Genomic DNA, 26,412 nt, shown 5'->3' with positions numbered 1-26,412 from the left:
CACTCATCCATTTGGCCAGTTATTTCATTTAGTCTGTTTTTCAGTCTTATCTCCCTCCAAAAGAAGAAAAGCACAACTCTAGGAGCTCTGCTAGGAGCTTCAGCTGAGATGTGACATGTATACACACAGTTTGAAAGCTCTGAATGTCCAGGGTTGCTGGGGTGAAGCTCAAAGGTCATCGGGAGGAGGCAGGCTGTCACTGGCCAGGCTGGAGCTGGAGGTGGGACTGGGGCTCAGGCTAACGGTGCACAGCAAACTCATGTCTGGAAGACTCATAGTGACTGACTGAACCTCACGATCAGACGAGTCCTCATCCTCAGCATCAGATCTCTGACTGACCAGCACACTGAGAAAAACAGACAGAGCAACGTGAAGCGAGTCAGATGCAAGTTGTACATAAGGACATGTGAGATGGGTGTAGGTGTGTATACATACCCAGAACTAGTCATCTGAGATCTGTGTCCATGATACGACTTGGAAGACCACTATGAATAGAAGGACAAACATAAAGAAAATAAACTAACAATAAAATCATTAAATTATCTTCAACAAGGTTCACACAATCAATGCCCATGAATTAATCAATCAATAAATTTACAGTAACTTACTAGTATTTCATAATGTCAGGTCATCATGATTTTATGGATATCTATCTATCTATCCATCCATCCATCCATCCATCCCACAGAGATCGCTGGGAAAGATATCCATTTGTGTATTTTTTAAAGTCAGGTATCATTATATTGAACTGTTAGGTTACAAAATATTTTAATTATTACTACTGTGATTTATAACTATTCCTATTGTGATGTTATTTTTATTACTACTGTAAAAATGCCTCTACATGTCTGCCTTTTCCACCCCTATCTCTCCCAGGACTGGGAATTAAAATGCCAACATTTCCAGGTTTGGAACACTGCTTGAAATATAAAATCGATATAAAATCAAAATACTTTCTCAAATGTCTTTGATCTTACTCTGCACATCAGTGCATGTTATTCTAAAGGAAAAAAAAAGTTTTCATTTAAAACTTCCTCTGTATAAATTGTTTCTGATCATGCTCCAGTAATTCTTGAACTGGCCCTCCCTGGCTGTTGTATATCTTCATGTGTTATATATATATATATATATATTATATATCTATATATATATATATAAGGTTTTATACATATTTTGAATTTAGTTGTGCTTTTGCCATTTGCATTTTTATATCTATGTAGTTTTTATTCATTTTTATTTCAGTTTTAGTTATTTTAGAACATCAAGTAACACTAAATGAAACAGATAGATTACCTTGGTAACTCGAAGTAATGCACAGAAAAACGAAGATCCACAAAAATCAAGATATAGGCCAAAAAGTTCAAATCAATTTTTTAGACGAGAATATATGTGCATATATATATATGTTGCATATATATATTGTGCATATATTATATATATATATATATATATATATATATATGGTGCATATATATATGTGCATATATATTAGATATATATATAGATAATAATATAGAATATATATATGTATGCATGATATATAGATATATATATATATTTATATATTATATGGGATATATATGAACAACATATATTATACATTATAGATACATATTTATCACACTACATACACGTATATATATATACACGTATATATATATACGTATATATATATATATAGATAATATATATATATAGTATATATATAATATATAGATATATATATATACGTATATATATATTATACGTTATATATATTATATATACATATATATATATATATATATACGTATATATATATATATCTATATCTATATATATACATATATATAGATATATATATATATATATATATATATATATAGACATATACATATATATATATAGACATATATATACATAACATATATATACATATATACTATATAGATATAATATATATATACATATTATATATATACATAAATAAATAAAATTATATATATATATATATTTATATATATATATACATATATATATATATATAATATATATATTATATATATATATTTATATATATATATATATATATATGACTTATACATGACTTACTTTATTTAAAATTAGACACTTCAAGCTTTCTATAGATATGTTTCTCATGTCTGTGTGTGAAGTATTCGCTGAGTTTTGTTTTATCGTGTTTCAGAAAGAAGTTCAGGGAGACCGAGACAGAAGAAAGTGCACCCTGTTTGTGTTCTTTATTTTACAAAAGCACAGCATTTTGTTGTTATAATGAGTGTATACAAATAAAAGTAGAATCTTTACAGATTTGAATGACGTATTGCTCTTATCTATACGTCAGCAATTACATTAATTTATGTTATTTATCAATTACATTTATTTAATGTAATTTAAGTTATTTTCAGCTTTATAAGAAAAGAAAAAAAAAAGAAAAAATTCACATGACGTGCTGGTGCATTTGCTGACCCCAGAGGGTTAATAACCCCTAGTTTTTTAATATCCCCTATTCTGTTTCACTCATAAATATGTCACATTGCGGTCACAACTGTTTTCATGATTCAATTACTTTTCTGTGGTAAATGTATAAAAAAATCCTTTCTCATAAGTACTTACGTGATGATCAGAATCTGCCAGGTTCCCCAGGTGCACCCTCTTCTCACACAAATCCCTCAGTAGATTGATACCTAAACACAGTATGGAAAGAGTCAAAATGGATAGCTACACAAACCAGGTCAGAGTTGCAGGTCATAGCACAGTGCAATGCAAACACACACCTTTGCTCCTGTTGAGCCAGTATTTCTGTTCCCATTGGTTGAGGAGGATGTTGAGGTAGTGTGGTTGCTCAAAGAAACGGAGGTAACGGGAGGAAGCATGACAGGGAAAAACTCGCTCAAAATCTCCTTTACGACTTAACTCGTCCTCGGTTTCTGCCAGCACACGCACATCATCAGGTGTCAGCACATCCAGAATTGTGGCACAGAAATCCTGCACACAAAAATCATATTTCATTCAAATGTGTGTGGAACTGGGGAAATGCAGTCAATACTATTATCAGTAACTACCAACTTGGACAATGAGTTGTTATTTCCATTCTCTAGTAAAAACCCTTCAAAATGATGTATGATTTGTTGGAATTATTCAAAAAGTTTTTTTTTTGTTTTTGTTTTTATTTTATTGATTGAGAAATGTTTATTTTTGAAAAAATCTAGTTTTCTGAAGTTTCCAAAACAAAAATCACCTAGCATCCATACCTTAAAATCTCTTGAAATATCACCAAATACAACATACACCAATCTATAGGAAAAATATATGTTTGGGGTGTGGGGTGTGGGGTGTTTTGACCAATCACAGATGATGTTATTGTGCCAAGAGGTGTGAATCTTCACTTGCCTCATGATTCAATTACAATTTGGAGGGCAACGATTAGACTATAAAATGATTCTTGATTCATCTGTTCCTCCAAATCTTTTCTTAATAATAATTACTATATTTATCAATATATTTTTGTTATTTTATCTGTTATTAAAAATAAGAACAAAGATGCAAATAATCAGTAGAACAAATATGAGAAAGAAACAAATTAAATTAAAAGTGCTTTCTTCATCTAACTTCTTAACAGAATTAAAGAAAAACTAATTATCAAATGCAAAAACCAATGCATTGCCTTTAGTGTATTCATTACAAATAAAGTAGTTCAATCAAGAGCACTGCGTGATTCCCTCTCTTTTAGGGTTTGATTAACATAACAGGGGTCACAAACTGCCCTTTTTTATTATTTTGTACTGTTCTCTGTACTGTTTGTGAGGTCCACTTATAATGTTAAAAAATGTTCACATAGAAAACATCATAATTTAAAAGTAATAGGCTATTTTCTGTCCTGTTTTGACCCCCTCATCAGAACGCTCTGTTTGAATAGGTGTAGCGGATTGTAGACTCAGAAGTAAACGCCCACTACTATGACTGACTAACAGTTTTGTGTTTGACAACTACATCCTTTATAGATGAATGCTAGGGCTGCTCGATATATCGAAATTATCGAAATATCACAAATGTAAATATCGCAAGGACGTGCGATATCTGAATCTTTTTAATAATAGGCTACTTAAATCAAAACGTTGCAAAATGTCAAAGTATTGGTTCAATGCATATAGCAGGGAATTGCTTGAGGTTAAAAAGAGATAAGTGCAATAAGTTGCAGAAAACAACTCTTTGCCATCTCGTCTTGTTGTGCGACTCACACCTGAAGCACTGTAAAAGCCGCATCTCAAACAGGGTCTCTTCAGTTCTGCCGCACACGTGCAAAGCGCACACACACACACAGACGCGTTTCAGACGGCGCATGTACACCGAGTTGATTTGTCTTTGCATCTCCTCCTCATGTTTGAACAGACACATACACACAGAATAATGACAATAGTACCAGTCTTGACGATCATCCTCATAAACGCAGTCAGTTATGTTTTAAATGAATGTAAACAGCTGAGAAAAAAATTGGATGTATCATCGTATACTGGATCCATGCAGTCGGATTTAAAGGGACAGCAAATACGTGCTGCTGAATACATCACTAATGTTAGTCAAACAACAAAACAGCTATAACAATGATTAATATAAATGTAATTCATGCAGTGAACACTGCAATATTATTTTACACTTAATTATAAAATTTCTGTACCTGAATACTACTGGTTATTTTATCTATGCTTGTAAATTGTGTATTTCTGTTTTCTTTCTTTCTTTCTTTCTTTCTTTTTTTTACTGACTGTTCACTTGCCTTTAATCATGTTTGAACTTTCTCAGACTATAGTTTTTGCTGTTTTATATGAAGAAGTACTTAAAGTGTATGGAAAGCAAAGTTACAATGATTTAAAATTATTGTCATTAATTTTGTTAAAATGACATTTTCTTATTTGTGATTTTTTTTATGTACTGCTAAAACTGCTGGTCATGTTAAGAAGTTGTAGTGATTCTTTCTTTTCCAGGAAAGAATGTGAAACAAATTGGTTATATAATTTTCATTTTTAAATATTTTAAAATATAATTGAAATATATTTTACACACTTTAAGCAATATCGTAGCGCATATCGAATATCGCATTTTTTAACAAGGTATCGCATTTTCTTCAATATCGCACAGCTTTAACGAACACTGCTGTGATTTAACTAAAAACTCATGAACACTTTAATGAGACAGAAAGCCTATATATTAAGACCGACTGTAATGCCACTTTAATGATATAGTATGATTATATATTTAGAATGTTTTTCCCCAAATGTTTACTTAAGATTTAACAGATTGTGTTTGTGTGAATACTCGCCAAGACAGATATTTTGAAATACTGTAATTCTGTGTGTGCGTGTACATCCGGATCGTGTGCTGTCTGAGAGGTGTCTTTGTGCGCATGCTTCAGATATGTCAGTCAGCACATGTAAGATCCTTTTTGTGGCTTATCGCTCTTAATATCTATTTCAACATCAATCAAGTCCTACACTTTATTTTCTCATTTCTGCATGTTCCTTTCAAAACTGAAAACAAAACGTAACATGCAACTTTTTAAAACAAAGAATGTAGACCACTCAGAAAACATACAAATAAAGACAATTGTAGTTGTTTAATTGCTATGTGGAGCATTGGGATCGCTAGATGAGGGCTTATTGAACAATTTTTTGTAAAACCCTCAAAATCTACCAAAATTGACATTTTTCACTTGTTTTGCCTGTAGCTCATGATTAGCCCATGCACATTCCAACTCATTTTGCCAGCATGGGTCACATATGATAAAGACGGGGTGAGTTTGAGTACCTGGTCTCCAAAGCGCTGGCTCAGATAAAAGGCTCTCTTTACTTTCTCATCAGTTGAAATGTCTGATCGCCATTTCTCTTGTACCACTCCACATAAACTGAACAAAAGAGTAGAACTTCAATTAGAGGCATACAGATATAATTTAAAAATAACAGGTAATAATTAATGATATACATGTTACATTGCCGTTCAAAAGTTTGGGGTCGGGTAAAGTTTTTGAAATGTTGTTGAAAATATTCTCATGTTCACCACTTTTTTAAATGCAGTAAAACAATAATATTGTAAAATAAATGAAGTTTAAAAGAACATCATTTATTTGAAACAAATCGTTTGAACATTATTAAGGTCTTTACTGTCATTTAATGCACAAAAGTATCACTTTCTTTTTAAAAAAAATCTTACTGACCCCACCCTTTACAATTTAAGTATACACAAATTTTGAAATACAATGTAATATCAGAACTGACCTGTTGGTGGAGCTGCTGGCACTGGAATTGGATGGCACAATGTCTTCTCTCAATGGCAACACAAAGCCAGCAAGGTTCAGCAGGTCCCGTATCATCTGACCCTTGATGCTGATGTCCAGCGGTGTGTTAGAATGGAGGCTAGAGAGTCAGAGAGAGGAAGAGGAAACATTATGAAATTGTGAAACATAAATGAACATCTTTTACAGAAACCATATCTTGAGCTTATAGCTAACTGATAGTCCTGGGAACTAGCTAAAAGCAGTACTAGTGATGCTACTGAACTTATCACTTAGTGTAAATTTATGTATTAGAGTCACCTTCCTTTTTGGGACAAATAAACACTGCACTGGTTGTCCGATTATATAACATTACTCCTAATGTCAGTGTGATTATTCGTTCAGTAATCAGTAGAATAGAAATTACTCTTTTAAAGGGTAGTTTGACAAAGTTGCCTGACTACTGTAAATTCTGAACAGCTTAAGCTGCAGGAGTTCCTGTGTGCTGTACCTGGGTGAGATGTTCACCTCCAGCACCCATGGCTTCAGAGTCTCATCCAGCATGATGTCAAAGCCAAAAAGCTCATGACAGCTGTAGGGAGCACGTACATGCAGCTTCACCCGCGAGTTCACATATGGGTCGGACCTGCCATGGGAACAGAGACAATACACTCAGGTTCAGTTTAGAGGGACGTGAATGTGCACACATACACAAGAACAGTCTACAAATACATAAGACTACAACTGCAGGACACTTACGCGATGATGGTTTTGATGACCATATCTTTGATCTCCTCCCAAATGAGAGAGGTGCTGATACCTTGAGAGCCCAAGTACTGCCACAGTGCCTTCAAAGCCCTGCATTAAATAAAACTTCAATCATTAGACTGTATAACGCTTCTGAGGTCAGTTCTAATATTTTTAAACCAGTGCCTGCTGATTAATCAAAAAACCTCATATCTTATAAGTGAAGTACAGACTCACCCTGAACTCATGAGTAATATCTCTTTATTCTTACCATTTATGGCCCTGACAAGCCTTATCATCACTGTTGCTCTGATATTCAGAGTTATTCTTATTAACACTGTAGTTTGTAAGGTGCATAAACTTGTTGTTGAGGGTCTTCATTGAAGGAGAGTATCTGTGTTGAATAACAATCAGAAAACACCAATTTAAATGGGCAAAGTACTAAGATTTGCACATTTTTAAACACGCTTCGTTAAATGTCATATACTTACTTGCAGCTTGCGAAACGGACTAGTCCATCATTAAAGATGTAAACTCGAAGTGGGTCATAAGAGGTCACATACACATAGATGCGTAGATCAAACTTATTCCCACTGATGAGGTAGGGCTTGTGAAGATAACTGCAGAAATACAGATCACATTGAGATCATAAACCTGTCTCAGTTTGGAATCAAATATGTTCCAAGGTCTTCCAACTAACTTCTGCACGAGGAGCGGCCTTTTGCGTGGCATTTGGCTCCACTTGTGAATGACCTGAATGCCATTTCCACGAGCAGATGCAGGCTAAAAGTGAGAAACGGCAGCATGTCAGTGACAAGAATGTCAGAGAGCAATTTCACAACAACTCTAGTAATGTAACGTACCGGTTTGACGATCCATTTCTGCTTGCTGCCTCCATCCTCCCAGGCCTTCCTAAGCAGCTTGATATCCTTTGGGAGAATGAAGGAGCGTGGGAAGAAGCCAAACTCTTTTTTGCCAAAGTGTGCCTGCATCTTGGACAGGTTCCTCCAAAGTCTGTCCTTCCGGCCAATCTGAAAGGAGCCTGGAAAGTGGTTCAGCTGCCAAACAGAAATGCATTTGTTAATACTTAGATGACAGATGACTCAACTTGAAAGATAATTTAATGACTAACACCAGGTCATTAAATATGAGAAACAATCTTGATGGATTTTTATTACAAAATGGTAATACACAGATGTCAAAACACCTCAACTTCTGAATCCCAATCTTACCTTCTGAAACTCTCTAATGGCCTTGAACCCTGGTGACTTCATATGGTGACCCCAACAGCCAAGCCAATCATGACTCACTAGTGAAAAGACCAACACATTACAAACTGCATACTAAAAGCTGGAGTACATGACAACTCATGCACATATGTTCCCCCCAAACTGCAGTCTGGACGTGTAAGCTCTTAAAGTCAGAGCCAGCCTGTAAACTCTGGACAGTCGGAGTTGACAGATTTAACAGATAAAAGCCTAATGTATGATGGTGCATACTCTACAAAAAATAAAAAAAGCGTCAAACTAAGATTCCATCCAATAGGAAGATATTAAACGTTTGATATTTTGCAATGATTTTAAAACACATATTGGTTTTCATTTGTCATATGTCGCCCAGCAATGAGGAGCATATTTTTGTATGATTTTGCATTTGAAGTGACTTAAAAAAAGGAAGTCGTTGACTCACTTTTGGTGCCTATGAAGTGTGATCTGGAGATGGTGTTTTTCACAACATTGGGGGTGACTGTAGTTATCTTCCATTTGAGTAGCTTCCTCTGTTCAGAAGGCAACAGCTCCACTGTGAACGGAGGACAAAATGTTACAACAGACAGTCTTGAAAACACAAGGCTGTAATTTAAAAGAGAAAAATGTGTATTTAACGAACTGTTCATAATCTGTCTGACATTGGTAATAAAGAACCCTATAAAGTCAGTGCTTTTGTGTGTCTGTGTGCATGCCAACCTCTTTCATTGGCAGTGCTGAAGTACAGCGTGGAGGGCATGTGGGGGAAGAGACTGGGAACAAGTGCAGGTTTCTCCACCAGATCCCCCTCCACATCAGGACTAACGGGCTCCTCGACACTTAAAAAAAAGACACAAGAAATAGTAGTAGGCCCACACAGAATCTCAGAACATATTCAGAAGCACTAGTTATGGAGTACAACGGTTCTTTAACACCTTAACACTTTTGTGTTCAACTTTTTGGCTAATATGAAGATGCTTCTAGCTGCCAGTAATGTAGTATTCTCAGCGCTGTTAAACACACAGAATTACCTTTCATACCTTTTATGTCAAGGTCCATAAAAGGTATGAAAGTCATCGCCAGAATACTCCATTCTGCTATCAGATGTGCAATCTGGATTATATGAAGCAACGGGAACAGTTTTTGTAAGCGATGAAAACAAAAATAATAACTTTATTCAACAATTCCTTTGTCAACAGTCTCCTCTGTGTCTCTCCATATCATATCGCTTACAAACAGTGTTTCCGTCGCTTCATATAACCCAGATTGCACGTCTGATGGCAGATGGAGTATTCTGACGAAGACTTTCATACCTTTTATGGACCTTGACTCTGTTATTTACTTGGCAGTCTATGGGACAGTCACAGGCCTCCTGGTTTTCATCCAAAATATCTTAAATTGTGTTCAGAAGATGAACAAAGCTTTTACGGGTTTGGAACGAAATGTGGGTAAGTGATTAATGACAATTTTCATTTTGAGATGGAGTATCCCTTTAAAAATAAACTCCTTGATTTTATATAGACTACACTGTTACTGACCCCAAACTTTTATATTATAGTGTATGATTTTTTATTTTGTAATTCAAATAGGGCACAAATTGATCAAAAGTGACAGTAGACGTTTCATGTTCATCATGTTTCATCAAGATTTGTTTCTATTCATAAAAAAAAAAAATCCTGAAAAAAAATATTAAGCAGCACAACTGCAACATAATAAGAAGAAATGTATGCCAAACATGCATATTAGAAGGACTTTTGAATTGCTGCTGAAAATTGAGCTCTGCATCACAGAAATACATAACTAAAATATCTGTAAATGAAAATAGATTAAAAAAAAAAACAAAAAAAAAAACTGGTTATCAAACTTTGAATTTTTTTTTTTTATATTACACAATATTATTATTTTTACTGTATTTTTTGACCAAATAAATGTAGCCTTGGTGAGCGTAAGAACATTATATAGGGGTGTGTGAACTAAAAAAAAAACAACAACAAAAAAAAACCATTTCTTTCTGCAGTCAAGGTCAGCATGTTTTGAAAGACACTGAGGCAGAGAAGTGATTGTTCAGAAGACAAGTGAATGTTTAGGGTGAGAGTAAATTAATATTATGGGAATATAAAGAGTAAGATAAACCAGAAGTATCCATTTCCAGTGAAAGGAAATAGGAGGCCTTTTAATAATTTGCTTATCCAATCAGCTGTAAGATTTCTTTCTTTCTATGATAAAGCAGTACAAATGACTGTACTGAAAATAAAATAAATAAAATAAATACTTACATTTAAGAAGTAACCCTTGTAGCTCGCCAAAAGAGACCCTACCAAGGCTTGTGATTAAAACCTTGCTTAATTTTAACTAATGTGTGCCCTGACTTCATTTTACAGGTGGATATCCACCACATTTTTAAGAGAGATAGTTAATAAACAATGTAAAACAGTGAGATTCATCCTGGAGTACTAAATTTCTCAAATATGAAAAGTCTAATTACCTGGACGAAGCTGTCATGGACGTTGTTGAGGAGACATCACTATCATCTGAGACATCTGAAGAAGAAAATATATGAACATTAGATTTTAAGAGAACAGTCAGACAATGAAATATTTTTTAACTTTATACAAATACCTATTGATAAAAGGGTTCTGGCTACATAGGTTCATGTATGCTGAGGTAAAAGCAAAACAAGGAAGCAGTTTTGTTACCTTCATCACTGAAGTCATTCTCCAGCTTATCAGGAAGCTCCTCCTCATCACCGTCTAGTAGCATTCCCTGTCTGAAGAATGAATTACAATAAAACTTGAGAACTGAGCTCAGACATTTTTCAGTCTATAAGACACACAATATCGGGGAGCTTTGAAGTTGTGTCCAAAATGCAAACAAATATTTTGTTTGAGTTTCTTTATGATTCAAACCAATTTGAATGATCCGATTCACTAATTTGACTTAGACTTCCCAACAGCAGGTTATTTATAGATATACAGTCATGCGTAAAAGAAATTAATACTTTTATTCAGAAAGGACCCATTAAATTGATCAAAACTGATTATAAAGACAATTATAATTTCTATTTCAAATAAATGCTGTTATTTGAACTTTCTATTTATTAAAAGAATTGACAGAAAACTGTTTTCAAATAGAAAACTGATATTTTAAATAGTAAATCTTCACAATATTGCTTGTTTTACTGCATTTAATCCAATAAATGCCACCTTGGTGAGCATAAGTGGCTTCTTTCATAAACATAAAAAAAGCTTATCAACCGCAAACTTTTAAACGGCAGTATAAACAATGAATTGAGTAAATGTGCACACCTATGAATCTCAGAACTATCCTCCTCCTCTTCTTTAAGTGTCATGGGGCTTGGGTCCACCTGAGAGGCCTGACAGCATTCCTCTTTTGTGAGCTGAATGGCAGATATCTGGTTTGCCACGGTGTAAACAGACGGCGACTGAGGAGAGGCCATATTGTGGCCAGTCACCTCTGGAATGGCACAATCACCTCCCTGTGTCTTACCATCACATACAACAGCAGAGGGGCACTTCTCATCAGTTATATCAAAACTGAGGGCACTGTTGGTTTCCATAGGTGCAAAACAAGACTCCTTATCTTCATTAATAAGGCAGATGGGTACAGTACTACCTGCGAGATGTTTTATGTTGCTCAGACCGTTGAGTGTCCGGTGTCTTGCATGTACATTTTTTTTGGTGAGTTTTTGCACAACGGTGGCAGCGAATTCTGCCTCAGAGTTGACTTTTGTCACTCTCTGAGGAGCTTCACCAACACTGTGTCCCACACAGCAATCCAGCTCAATTGGTCTAGTGTCTTCCACTATGATCTTCTCAAACTGCCTTAAATCCTTGGCCGCCATGCTGTGGTTCAAAAGCACATCTGTGCATATTTCTTTCAAAGGCACACTCGGTTGGAGAGGTTTTGTTGCATCTGCTTTGAGGCCTCGAGAATGTGTTCCACTGGAGCCAGATACGATATTGGCAGGACTGTGCAAATGGCCAGTCTCTTGTTTGGAGTATGAGGGCATTTTGGCATTTGGGGGCCGCACAACCCCATTGCTGTTATCCCTGAGCTTGTTGCTCGTCCAAGGCAAAGACTGATTAGTAGGCATGATTTTCTCAATTATGACTCTTTGAGAAGATGACTTAGGTGGAGAGGGACAGGCTGGACAAACAGACAGGGGAGGTGAAAAGGCCCTTTTTCCTAACAGCCCTGACTTGTACCGAAATGAATCAAGGTTCCAGTGGGATTGACGGTGGCTATGGCATGCAGCGGGAGCAGTGTTAATATGTGACAAGCTCTTAGATAAAACACTGTGTGTCCTTAAACCATTACTAGCACCATTCAAAGAACTTGCACTTGTTCTCTGTACGCGGCTGACTCTTACTGTAGGCACGTGAGGACAGGCATGTTGTGCGGGGATCCCTGAGACACAGTAGGGCTGATCATACAGCACTCTCACATTCGGATGAGGCACCGAATCACCCACGCTGCTCTGCAATCTCTTTCTTTCAGTGTTGAAGGAGGCTCGTGCATTGGGTGAATGCACTACTGCAGACTTGGCTTGGATGACGAGGGCTGGCCTTGATGCCCCATTCCTTATGTCTTCAGCTCCACTGTAGGCCATTAATTGCCATCTCACACCCCACTGGCATGGGCTCGGGCAAACACATAAGTGAGGAACCAAAGGATAGAAGGGGCTACAACTGTAAAACAGAGAGAGAAATAATACCAGTTGTTTATGAAATGCTCACTGTGGTGTTTTAACATCATTTTGTAATCACCATTATTTAATAACCAGATATGGCCAAACATTTGGTATTCTTGATGCTGCTCTACTGGGCTCCATTACGCACCATTTATAAAAGTTAGATTTGGTCTGCCTCACTGCGTGTCACTGTCAAAATTATTAAAATGGTCAGTGAAATCCAAGGCGGGCTTTAATGTTCACAGAAGCCAATCATGAATTACAACGCGATACTTCAAGTGAAATACTTCAGGTGAAAGAGTGAGAAATGTAAGTAGCTAGCATTTATAGAACTCTTTATGATAGAAATGTTAAACGGCTAACAATAATATAAAATATATTTCACTGTAATTGAAAATATAGGCTATCATCATTTACACAACTTATGTAATTAATAACTAAATGTGATGAAACATGAAGCATTAACAGAAGGGTGATTCCATGTCAAATCAACCAGAGGTCTCCAGCTCAAATTTTTGATTTTGTCAATATTATTTCCATAGAAAGACATACATACATACATACATACATACATACATACAGTGATGAAAGCCAAAATATTAAATGTCACATATGTGTATTTACGGAGTAATCCACTATTTTGTAGAGGGGGGTCAAAATGACTAGACAAAATTTTCACCTGAGATCTGGAGCCAAATTAGAGGGCTGTAAAAATTACTTTAGAAAGCTGGCAGCATTATTATTTTATTTTTACAAAGAGATTTGTAGGTCTATTAGTAAAATCTGTTGACTTTAGAAATCTTTGTTTCATTATAAGCCAATGCTGACTGTTTGCGTGCCTGTAACAAATGCACTTTTTTTTTTTTTTTTTTACCCATTTTCAATGGTCAATAACCAAATGTAGGTAACTTTTGAAACAGCTGATAGTTATTGTGTTTAAAGAGGAATGTTTGAAGAACAAATAATAGTGAAACTAGAAAAGTATCTTGTTTCACTCATCAAACAACTGAACACAACACACCTCTCTGAGTCCCAAAAACTTTTCTAAGTTTAAAAGTCTTTAATTCAAGAAGTGTTAAAGATATCTTAATGTCATGTTAGATTCTTGTTCTTATGTAACTTTTTTCTTTTGGAGTCTTTATTTTTAAGGCCCTGAATGGTTCAATCTCAATAGATATTAGGATGTCAATGCAGTAACGTGTAGTTACAATTCTGTGTATTTGAACTCTTGGTAGCTTCAGAAGCTTTTAAAGGGGTCCTATTATGCTTTTTCACGTTTTGAATTTTAGTCAGTGTGTATGTTTGGGCATAAAAAAAGTCAACTCCAAAGGGAGATATTTCATTTTTAAAAAATCCCTTTTCAAGAATTACAATGAACGACTCGTTTGGACTACATCATTGTTTTCCAGGTTTTGTGATGTCACAATGCAGCCCATTAGAATATCATTAAAATAATTCCTGCCTATGGAAATTCGAATGGTTGGGGGTGGGGAGGGTCGAGGTCATGGTTAGAACGCTTGGTTGAGTGCATCAGACAAGACGACGACGAAGAAGAAGTGCTGCTGTATATTAGAGGTGGAATATTTGTTTTGTTTTTATTGGTATTTGAAAACTGACGACTCCGGTAAGAGAGTAAAGGGCTCAGAGAGTCACATCCAAGAAAGCTTTAATGAGTTGGGTTTATAAAGGCCACATTGGTGAGTTTGAAGGTATACAGGCAAAAGGTATTGGGGTTTGTATGAGTGTGTGTGTGGTTTTTTTCCGCATGAACGCACACAACTTTAAAAGTTCGGTTGCTCACCGTGACCCAGCACGCGTGGTGTATATAGCTCAGTGTCTTAAAGGGAAGGTGTATAGGTATCAGTAAAATGAAAGATACGCACCCTCTAGTGGTAAAATATGAAATTGAAACTAAAGGAAAAGACTTTCCTACATTGCCGCCCCCAAATTTAGTATTTTAATTTGTAATTAGTTAGGAAAGTCTCAGTGTCAGTTACTATTTCCTTCCTCATCCTCCCACGATGGCAACTTAACTAACCGGGCAACAGGCCGTAGATAAGTGCGCCCTTTAACTTGCACTTCTGCAGTACGTATGCGATTATCTACTCCTGCAAATGTTTTAGCCACTCTGCCAATAGGCCACAAAGCTCGGGGCAACTGTGGATCAACTATCATTACGATCTGTCCAGTACTCAGATTGGCAGTGTACTTTTGCCATTTTTGGCGGGGCTGTAGGCTTGGTAAGTAATGCCGGATAAAGTTTACCCAGAAGTGATCGGCTAGAATTTGGCTGTGTCGCCACCGTCTTCTTGCTAACAAATCACTAGATGAGTCGATGGCTTGTGGGAGTGAGGCATCCCGACGAGCCATCAGTAACAGATTCGGTGTGACAGGGTCCGGGTCTGCAACATCTGATGAAACATAGCCGAGTGGCTTAGAGTTGAGAATTCCCTCAACCTCTATCAGCACTGTACGCAAGACTGCTTCAGTCACTGTTTGATTGCCCAAGACTACCTGAAGAGGACTTTTCACCGACCGTATCTCTCGCTCCCAGGTTCCTCCAAAGTGTGGAGCATGTGGAGGTTTAAACTGGAAAGCAATTTCCTGGTTGGATAGATGTTCTTTAAGTGGACCTTGTAACAATGCGAAGGCTTCCTGGAGTTCAGTGGCTCCTCCTCTGAAGTTTGTGCCTCTATCAGCCAGTATCTCATATGGCTTACCACGACGTGATATAAATCGTCTTAATGCCATCAGGAAGGCATCTGTGTCCATGTTCTCCAAAAGATCAAGATGTATGCAACTTGTTGTCATACATTTGAATATGATGCCCCAGCGCTTCTCTGTGCGTCTGCCTATCTTAATAGTGAAAGGGCCAAAACAATCTATACCAGTGGACCAGAAAGGTGGTTTGTACAGTCTTAGTCGTGAGGGGGGCAAGTCTGCCATCTTCGGAATTACAGGACTTGCTCTCCATTTTTGACAAGTCTCACAATTGTACTGATGTTTCTTGATGGATTCTCTGCCACGCAGGATCCAGTACTTGCGTCTGATCTCACCTAAGACCCGTTCTGGACCTGGATGAAGAAGCTGGTTGTCATATTCTTTGATTAAGAGCATTGTAATCTGATGTTTAGGGTCCAATATTATGGGATGTATTGTGTCTGGATCTAGGCCCTCAGCTCGGCGGAGTCGTCCCCCAACTCGAATTAAGTCAAGTGTCTGATCATACTCAGCGGAAAGTGAAGCAAGACGACTCTGGGCAGATATGGATTTACCCTTGGTCAGTGCAGCAACCTCTTCTGGGAAGCTGTCCCTCTGAGCTTGTCTTAATAGATGTAGTTCAGCTGCTATGGGCATCTGCTGCAGTCATGATAGCAGCCGCCCCGTGAAGGGACTGGTGAGTAGCCTTCAACAGTTCTTTCCAACTCTTAATATTGGAGGAGATGTCAGATTGAGACTTCACAAAACATGCATTTCCACAGAATAATAGTTTTTTCAGCTCATCACGGTTGTCAGGAGCTGCGAATTCAGGCAGTGATGGCCAGGTGTTAGGATGTTGATGGAGGAACTGTGGACCTTGACTCCAGCGCTGAGATTTGTTCAACTCTAACAAAGTCTTCCCCCTAGTCAGGTCATCCGCTGGGTTATCGGTGGTGTTGACGTATCGCCAATTTGACCCCAAAGTCATGTCCTGGATTTCAGCGATGCGCGTCCCTACGAAGACTTTTGTAGCGACAGGATTCTGATCTCAGCCAGCTCAGGACTGTCGTTGAATCGGTCCATAGGATAATATCACTTGCAGGAATAAACAACTCTTTACTTAGCAACTTTGCCAGCTGCGCTCCTGTGAGAGCTGCACAAAGCTCCAAACGGGGCATTGATATCTGTTTGCGGGGAGCCACTCTGGACCTTGCCATCACAAAGGCTACATGGATCTGGTTTTGCTTATCTTGAGTGTGAAGGTAAGCGACCGATCTGTATGCCCGTTCAGAGGCATCGCAGAAAATATGGATGGTTCTCTGTGTGCCCACTGTATCAGCGCATGGTGGTATGTATGCTCTTGGTATCTCAACAGTGTGCAAGTTGGCCAGTTCGGCTTCCCAGGCTTGCCACTGTAATAACAGATTTTCTGGGTGGATGATGTCATCCCAACCGATCTTGAGTTTTCCAGAGATCTTGAATCAGTATTTTCGCTTTGGTTGTAAAGGGTATAAGATAACCCAGTGGGTCATACTGTGTGGCCAGTACTTTATACACGTTTCGTAGTGTGGGTTTAGAGTAGTCAACATGACGATGTTGATATCCAAGGTGGTCAGTGAGACAATTCCAACGGAGACCTAAAGCTGGCTCTTGTGGGTCCGAACTATGCTCAGGAAGCCACAATTCAGTACTGGCTGCTCTGGCTTCCACTGGAAGGTGTTGTACTACAGCAGGTACATTACTAGCCCACTGGCGGATTTCAAACCCACCAGAAGACAAATGCTCGCGCATCCTGTCGATAAGGTTACGGGCCTTCTCTGGGGAGTCAAGACTCTGCAAACAGTTATCAACGTAGAATGCCTGTTCTACAGACCTTTGAACATCTTCGTAGCCTTCGCTGTTGTCTTTCACCATGTCTTTGTAGTGCATATGTGGCACAACAAGGACTGCAGGTAGTCCCAAACGGGAGAACCTGCCATTCAAAGACACTTGGCTCTTCGTCCCTCTTCATGTCCCTCCAGAGGAAGCGTAACAGTGAGCGATCTTCTGGCAAAAGTCTGATCTGGTGGAACATTGCTTTAATGTCTCCACTGATAGCCACCATGTGCTCACGAAAACCGGAGTAGAACACCAAGAAGGGAAGGACCCAGGATGGGACCAGGAATAAGTTGATCATTCAGCGCTTGTCCATTGTACTGATATGAGCAATTGAAGACAAGCCTTGCTTTGTTATTGTGGGGGACTAAGTGATGAGGGAGGTACCATGTCTCAGTTGAGGAAGCTACAATCTCAGGTGTCAATCTCTTTACATAGCCTGCAGTTTCCAGCTTCTGGATCTCTTGACAATATGTCATGGCTTGTTCGGTGTCATTTACGATTTTTCGCTCTGTACTTCGAAGCAGTGAAAGACAAGCGGATTTGGGTGCTTTTAGACAAGGACTGTCCTTCCGTCTGAGGAGTGGCGTGGCATATCTCATTATGCCATTTATATTCAACCTTACAGTGCGCTGCTCAAGCAACTCAAGTGCTTGCTGATCAAGCTTGGATCGTGTAGCTGCTTTCTCACTGATATAGGGCAAAGTGTCAATTTGCCACAGTTTCTCCACATGCCCCTGAAGATCAAAGTTGGTAGGTCCAACTGCAGTAAAAAAACACTGCTGCTCATCAAAAGGAAGATTAATCACACTGGCAGGACCTTGGAGTGTCCAACCAAGGGAAGGAGTGAGTGTACATATCGCCACAGGTCCCCCCGAAGGGCCAACACGAGTAGGGATAAGCAAATGTGGAAAGTCGGAACCAACTAGTAGTACAGGCCGCACTTTGTCAATTGCTGGGATTGGCAGTCCCTGTAGGTGCCTGTACTTCTTCATCAGTACTTTCACTGGGTAACTATGCTCGGAAAGGCCCAGGTCATCAGCAGTGAATGCATGATTGATCTTGTATCTATGTTTTGGGTTTTCAGCTGGGGAAATTTCGAAAGACACAGATGCCCCTTTCAGGTGAACAACCTCATGTCGTATAGTTCTTAGAGAGAGTGTTTCTGGTTCTTTCTGTAGCTTGAGATAATGTGCAGCGGTAGAAAGGAGGATAGTCCGCTCAGAACCATCGTCCAGCAAAGCATATGCCTCAAGTGAGTGTTCGGCATTATGCAAAAGTACTTTGACCACCTTTAACATGATCTGTTGAGGACGGTTGGGACAATCAAGATAAATGGTGTCTGGAGAGGTACTAACCATAAGAATCTTGTTGGGCTCCTGTATGTTTACATCATGTAGCACTGTAAGATGCTGCTTTTGACATATTTTACAGGGTTTCTTGAGGGTACAAGCCTCAGGTTTGTGATTACGTCCACAGCGGTAGCAGCTTTTGTCTTTAAGCCACTCTGCGATCTGGGTAGTTGTCAGTGACTTGAATTGTGAACACAAACTGAGATAGTGCTCTCGCGTGTCACAATATGGACAATAAGGTTTAAACTTGTCTCTCAGCTTTGGCGGTAAGGTACAGTGAGACGGAGAGGTAAGGGGTGATTTATCTGGACTACTACTGGTGTTGTAGTACACAGATGATGATGACTGACTCGGACTTCTCTTTCCCTTTCCTCTGAGGCTTCATCTGCTCTTGAAACATGTCAACAGCTCTGCTGGAGATACGCTTTGCCTGTGATTTTAGCTGAAGCCATGCTGATAGGTCCAGAAGAGTGTATGTTTTGTCTGTTCCAGTGATAAGTATACCACGACTTAGACAATGTTCAACAAAGCCATCACGGTAGCTGGCAGGCAGTTTGGCTAAAAGTCTGTCTACGTGTGAGCCACATTTCAGTTCGTAACCATTCTCACCCTCCAAAGAACGAAGCATGCCCACAAGACCATGTACTGAGAGCGCAAAGTCATCAAATGCTTCAGCATCCCCTACTCTGACTGGTGGAGAGTTCAATATAGCTCCAAGTTCACTCTGTACAAGTTGACGGGGTTGCCCATATTTGTCTTGGAGGGCTTGCAATGCCATTGTGTATGGAGTGGGGTCATGCATGTAGGCTTGTGCTAATTTGTAGGCACTTGGTAGCTTTAATCTGTCTAGCAGCACTTGATATTTGAACTGCTCTGTAAGATGAGCATGGCCGCCAAGGAGACTATCTAGTGCCATTTTGAGTAGGGCAAAGTCAGACTCCTTACCACGATCAAATTTAGGCAGAGCTGGTTTGGGTATACCATATGAGCTGGCAATCAACATGTCCATCATATTTACCGGGGTTTGTGGCTGTGGCTGTACACACGGAACAGTAGGCGCTAATAATGGGTGTGGGCTAAACTGTAGTTGCCTAACAGGTTGTTGAAACTGACCTGTTGGAGGATGAGGTTGAGTGTCTGCTGGGACTAAAAAGGTAGGTTGCTGGGCATAGCTGGTCCCTGCTGAATCTTGAGACATATTTGGTTTAGCTGAAAATGTAAGGTTGGCACCTGACTGACCTAGACTATAGGTTTGTCTATCAAAAGACAAGGATGGCTGCATTGTTGTAGGAGGGTAAACATCTGCAGTAGGCAATTTTACCAGTTGGGGGAACACACTTGGCGATGCTACAGGATAGATAGGAGAAGGAACAACAGTTACAGGTTCTGCATGTAATGGTTTGGATGTACAGAGAGATGTAATGTGCTCAGGAACAGAATGTGAAATTGTGGGCTTAGTAGTCACAGGATCACTCTGATGTATGTAAGGTGTAGAGTGCTGTGTATTATCAGATAACTGATGTGGTGTATGGTGAGCAACCTCTACCTTCTGTAAACGAAGTATATCAGTCTGTACATTCCCTGAGTCAAGTTCACTTTTGGTTTGTGGAACAGTTGCTGCATTTTCAGTCTCTGATTCTCGAAGAAGTGATGCAATGAGACGGGCTTTCTCCAGCTCCATCTCTTTCTGCTTAATGCGGCGCTGCCTTTCGAGCTGTTTGGTGATCAGTTCTTTGGTTTTATGTGCTGCACGAGCCTCTTCATCTATTTGGTCACTTCTCCTTTGCTGCTCTCTGAGTAAATCTTCTCTCTCATATAGTGCTAAGTGTGCTTGTTGATCCAGGAACTCACACTGCTCTTCAGCTTTGCCCTCCTCCACCATCTGTCTCTGCATCTCTGCAAGCTCCATGCTCTTCAGTTTCTCCTCTACAATAGCTGCCTGTAACTCTGTCAGTTGTGAAGCTGTTGTCCGGCTGGATCTGCCACTTCTGCTGGTCTTTGTTCTGGATTGGCTGTGACGTGAACTTGCAGATGAAGATGCTGAAGGTGTTTTGCAAGGCACGGGCACTTCGTCTGATTGTGCAGCTGGAATGGTAGCCACTGGCATCATACTGCTGGCATCTGCACTGGAAGCTGGAATGTGGCTTGGTTCATACCCAACATCATAATCACTTAAGTAGGCTGGTGGATGTCTCTCCCGCTGAGTACGAGGCCGCACAACTGGGTTGGTGATCTCATTCTCTGACTGCATGTTGTCTTCAAGGTTACTACCATCCGGCTCGAAGGACCATTTGTAGAGGTGGAACCTCTGGATTGTTCTGATAGACCTTTGAAAACTGACGACTCCGGTAAGAGAGTAAAGGGCTCAGAGAGTCACATCCAAGAAAGCTTTAATGAGTTGGGTTTATACAGGCCACATTGGTGAGTTTGAAGGTATACAGGCAAAAGGTATTGGGGTTTGTATGAGTGTGTGTGTGGTTTTTCCGCATGAACGCACACAACTTTAAAAGTTCGGTTGCTCACCGTGACCCAGCACGCGTGGTGTATATAGCTCAGTGTCTTAAAGGGAAGGTGTATAGGTATCAGTAAAATGAAACATACGCACCCTCTAGTGGTAAAATATGAAATTGAAACTAAAGGAAAAGACTTTCCTACATGTAGCGTTACGTTTTCGCAAGTTATTATACATGCACCTGAATAATTATGTATCTAAATATGTCTGTTACAATTATGAAAACATTTCTAGAATAAATTGCTGACAGTACAATACTGGACAATTATGTAATCTGCAGAATTTACACTTCAATTATGAGATACAGTGTTTTCCATACATTGAGTGCGGGTGTTTATATATCACTGTATTTCTGAAGGAAGCCGACTGTCTTCAGAAAATTGGATGTTATTTTCATTTCATCTAGCATGTAACGTCTGATAAAGCAGTTACCGGGGAAACCTCAATCTCTGCCACTCCAGCATACATGAGAATTAATCTGCATATATATGCCGCCTGCAGCCGCCACAAATAGAGTCTAAGTCTGTGGGAAACACTGGACTATGGTATAAATAAATTCATCTGTATAACAGTTTGACTGCAATTCATGTTATAATGTTAGAATTACAGAACAATAAACATAATACATATGCACTTATCTGTACATAGTAAATGCAGTTCATTTTAAGCTGTTGTTGACATTCTATCTAATAGAAAAAAAACAATAACGTTTCCACTCTAATATGTCTTGCAATATCAATACAGTGCAAAGGTACTGCGCGATCCTCTTGATCCAATATTCTCAGGGTCTGAATTCGGCTTAAACTGATATGGCAATACTGACGCCATCCTTAACTATACCGGAGCAGATGGAACTTGCTGCTTTGGCAAAGGGCAGTACTGAAACACCGTCTAAAGCTGTTAGCAAATCACAACGCACTGGGACAGCTAACCTATCACATCACATTTCGTTTTTCGGAAGACAGGCATTCATCAAACCTGAAACTAATCTATATATTGTAATAATGTAAATTATGTGAAAAATAATGCATTTTTCGAACCACCAAGCATGAGAGCATGTTCTAGTACACTCCCAAAACTCAATCGCTGGCACTCACCTATTATCGTCCCTGTATTGATTTCAGCAAATCAGTTTGATCGAACGCACACAAGTGACGTGACGTGACATACAGCCAAGTATGGTGACCCATACTCAGAATTCGTGCTCAGTTTTTTTTTGTGTTTTTAAAAAGTGTGGTGAGAACTAACCAGTGCTGAAACAGGGGGTTTCATGACCACTGAAAATGTTTACAATTCACCTTTTTACTCATGGAGGCACATTAAGATCTCTGTATCTCTGGGACTTAATCATTGAGGGACTTTAACAAAGATACCAAAAGGAAAGTTTGCTAAGAACCAGAATATAAAAGGATATTAAGATATTTTTAATACTTCCTGAGTTACAGGCACGCAAACTTGAGGCAAAAAACATAAGTGCTTTTTGCCATTTTTGAACTGTCACCGTTGGCATATAATGAAACAAAGATGGCTAAAGTCAACAGATCTTACTAACAGACCTACAAATCTCTGTGCAAAAATGCTGCCAGCTTTCTAAAGTCATTTTTTACACTTCAAATCTCTACAAAATAGTGGATTACTCAGTAAATACACATTTGTCTGTTTCATTTATTATTTCAGCCTTCATCACTATTTATGTTTCTCTTTCTACAGAAAAAATATTGACAAAATCAATTTCAAAATTTAGTTGATTTGATTACAAATTTTTGCTCAGTTTTTTCTTTATTATTTTAAATTCTTAAATTATTTAACCCCTCTAAATAAAAAAAGACCATAACTACAACGCCTCCTGCACCCCTCCCCCCCAATTTTTTTTTTTAAAAGCCCCCCAATGTTCAAGACATGGTTACGGTCTTGCCTGTTAGAAATCACTTTACAGAGATTGACATCTGTATGTCAGATAGTAACCCTCTGAATGATTACATTGAAATGATCTATGTAAAATAATAATTATTACAGTTACTTTGTTAAAAAACGTCTCCAATAAAAGTCTAAATGCAGACAGTGACATCACACTTGCTTGCAAACAAATGTTACACTACACAAGCACACACACAAAAAGCATCTACCCGATATAAAATATTTCAGAGTAGAACAAATCCAGAAAATAAATAAATAAATAAATAAATACATACATACATACATACATACATACATAAAATATTGACTTTTGAAAATTTCCAGGTCTAGAAAAGACAATTTTACATTTTTTGGACATGTACCATAGTGTTCTTGAATATAATGTGTAATAAGATAAAAGTAAGTTACATGCAGATATTGATACTCTGTTTAGTATGATAACGAAGTAAAAGAGCACTTAGGATTGTGGGATTTATGAATCCCAAAATATTCTCTGTACAGGCACCTCATCAGATTTTCATTCACTCAAACGCAGTGTTAGATCAAAGGCTTGATCTTTTCAGATTCGTTAGTTTGATCTCCATGAGATCAGCTAAACCTACAGCTGCCCTCTCTGTAGACAGTAACACCAGGTTGGTGTAATGATTAATCAATATTTTGGGCTTTCAGCGGTCTGGCTTTCCTCAAGACTACACACATGAACGGAGCTTTATTGTTGTGAATGGAGTCAAAGCAGACATACAGGCTGCGACTTAAAACCCAGTCAGTTGCCTAGCTGGACGGTATTTCTGGGAATTATAGCCGCGTTAAATACCGCCTACGTAGGCAGCGCACTAGATTTTGAGCAGGGGCCAAAACAAGGCTAACCGTTAGCTTGTTAGCTTACCACACTACACTCGCCGCACAGCAGGGTTCACAACACTTTCTCACGCCACACACCAACAGCGTCCTCGTATACAGGACGAACACGTTTCGTTTATCACTCACGGTTATTACTACACAAAGACTTCTGTCTACTTCAGTGAGTGATCAAACGCGTCTTACCGGCTCGGGATGACAGGCTAGCTTGAGTCTGGCGCTCGAGAAACCCGCCTCGTGTTGTCCCCCCGTGCTGCCTGCGCTGCTGCCTGTCTGACACCCACACTGTCTGAAGTACTGCTGCTGCTAATTACTGAAAATCGCTTTCTGTAACTGAAAAAAAAAAAAAAAAAAAAAAATTTGCTGACATAACCATAACATTAAACCATTACAGGAAAAACTTAAACTTTTCCTGTAAAAAAAAAAAAAAAAAAACATAGAAATGTTGCCTTGGCAACTGAGAGCTATAAGTAGGTACTAAAACTAACAATTTTAATTAAAACTAAAGCTATATAGAAATATTGAAAAAAGTATTTAAAAAATATTAAGAAATACTATAATAGAGTAAAAATAATAGACCTACTAAAATAACACTGGTCTGAACCGTAATAGATCTTTCTAATAAAAGTTAGACTTATTTTGTAAATGTATAAACTGAAAGGCAAGAGGCTAGTTGTCACACCAATTACTATAGTTAATACTTCTCATTGGTTTATATTTGAATGCAATTTTATGTAGATACATGCATTAAAGGCTTGTCATGGTTTTGGTTATGAAATATTGTAGTTAATAAACTATAAGGTTTATAATATTTAAAATAACATTTACAACAACTATAGCAAAATATGATGATAAAATTATCAAAACCTTATAGTTATATATATCTCTTGTGACAACTTTCCTGTGTGACAACCAGTTCTGGTCTTCCCTACATACATATATACAAAATACACGTACATATATAAAAAAAATCAACAGAACATTTTCTATATAATACATGTTTTTAAGCTCTGACCAATAATAAAACTCTAAAAAACAAACAAGCAAAAAAAAAAAAAAATAAATAAATAAAACAACAAGAGCGGTTTGACATCAGATAGCTATATATATATATATATATATATATATATATATATATATATATATATATATATATATATATATATATATATATATATATATATATATATATATATATATATATATATATAAAGCAATTGAACATACCTTTTACAATTTCACATCTTTTATGATTTTAAGTTTTTAAAGATATACTAAACATAAATAAAAATCACCAAAAGAACAGAGAACAACAGATCCAAGGGAAGTTTTCTGTGGTAAAGCTTGAGCCAACTGACTAAACTTATCCAATATCCTCTTGAGTTATTGAAAACTCCTTTACAGAATGAAGTAACCTAGTATCACCATCTCACATGCACTTAAAATTAAATATGCATTGTGACAAACCACCTGCAATTCAAACTCTCAGCAGGTCACCATGATGCCTTGCCCTTATACAGACACACACACACTTAGCGAACAAAGCAAACACAGTTGCTAGAGAACACACACTCTGTTAAACATATATCCTGGTGGCTTTACATTAAGCTGTGCAATACCTTTTAGGCTGAATTAAGGATGAGGCTGTACCATTTCAGCGACCCTCATGAAATCACAATGTTGTGTTGTCGCGTAAGATTCTCAGGTGAAAGAGGGCTCTATCAGATCTTTTCTTCAATGAGCCCTAGACTATCATGACAATGGATAGGTTTACATGTACAGAACTGAAGTTGTGGTTACATTACCATGGGAAGAAAATGAATACCTACTAACTAAGCCATGGTTGAAGTACAGTACTCAGGGAAAAAATAAAGGTATGCCATATACAATCTGTTTTATTATAATTTAGCTTTTGTGTCAGGAACTAAAACACAAAGTCTAGAAATTATGTGAATGTAATCTGATATTCCATTTACAAAGCACAAACAATACATACATACACACATACATACATACATACATACATACATATCTACCAAAACTGAGATCAGCAAATTTCAGACACAGTCCCAGTGTCGCAGTATACTGTATATAGCCTACAATAAAAGTTTCCTAATTAGGATGGGAAAATAGAAGAGTGACCTTACAAGTACAACTGCATGCAGATCATGTTTCTAATTAAGTGTAATTAATGGCACAGAGGCGTATAATTATGTCAAGAAACTCTCAGA

At 38.0% G+C, this 26,412-nt stretch overlaps 1 protein-coding gene across 2 annotated transcripts; it reads right to left on the bottom strand.

Moving 5' to 3' along the window:
- Positions 1-54: 54 nt before the first annotated feature.
- LOC109062974 (tubulin polyglutamylase TTLL4-like) lies at positions 55-24,502 on the bottom strand. 2 transcript variants are annotated; one of them, XM_019080032.2, is made up of 19 exons: positions 24,368-24,502; positions 11,562-12,965; positions 10,953-11,023; positions 10,742-10,796; positions 8,977-9,095; positions 8,702-8,812; positions 8,245-8,321; positions 7,876-8,070; positions 7,713-7,795; positions 7,504-7,632; positions 7,284-7,406; positions 7,025-7,123; positions 6,777-6,911; positions 6,270-6,407; positions 5,803-5,899; positions 2,775-2,985; positions 2,614-2,684; positions 436-485; positions 55-346 (listed from the first exon to the last, which is right to left on the bottom strand). In XM_019080032.2, exons 2-19 carry the CDS (start codon positions 12,884-12,886, stop codon positions 169-171), a joined length of 3,267 nt encoding a protein of 1,088 aa, XP_018935577.2. In that variant the 5' UTR covers positions 12,887-12,965; positions 24,368-24,502; the 3' UTR covers positions 55-168. The 2 variants fall into 2 exon arrangements, with proteins under 2 accessions (XP_018935577.2, XP_042619351.1); XM_042763417.1 differs by lacking the exon at positions 24,368-24,502 and adding an exon at positions 24,210-24,353.
- Between the last annotated feature and the right edge of the window lie 1,910 nt (positions 24,503-26,412).

This window comes from Cyprinus carpio, chromosome A9 (genome assembly GCF_018340385.1).
Source record: "Cyprinus carpio isolate SPL01 chromosome A9, ASM1834038v1, whole genome shotgun sequence".
Lineage (NCBI taxonomy): Eukaryota > Metazoa > Chordata > Actinopteri > Cypriniformes > Cyprinidae > Cyprinus > Cyprinus carpio.
This window is presented reverse-complemented; position numbering and strand designations above follow the sequence as displayed.

Excerpts from the sequence above, each read along its gene's own strand:
- LOC109062974 (XM_019080032.2), bottom strand. The coding sequence starts at position 12,886 with ATGGCCTACAGTGGAGCTGAAGACATAAGGAATGGGGCATCAAGGCCA. Across the intron at positions 2,986-5,802 it reads GCCAGCGCTTTGGAGACCAG|GATTTCTGTGCCACAATTCT; the intron begins GTACTCAAACTC and ends TTTTGTGTGCAG. Across the intron at positions 347-435 it reads TCTCAGATGACTAGTTCTGG|TGTGCTGGTCAGTCAGAGAT; the intron begins GTATGTATACAC and ends TGTTTTTCTCAG.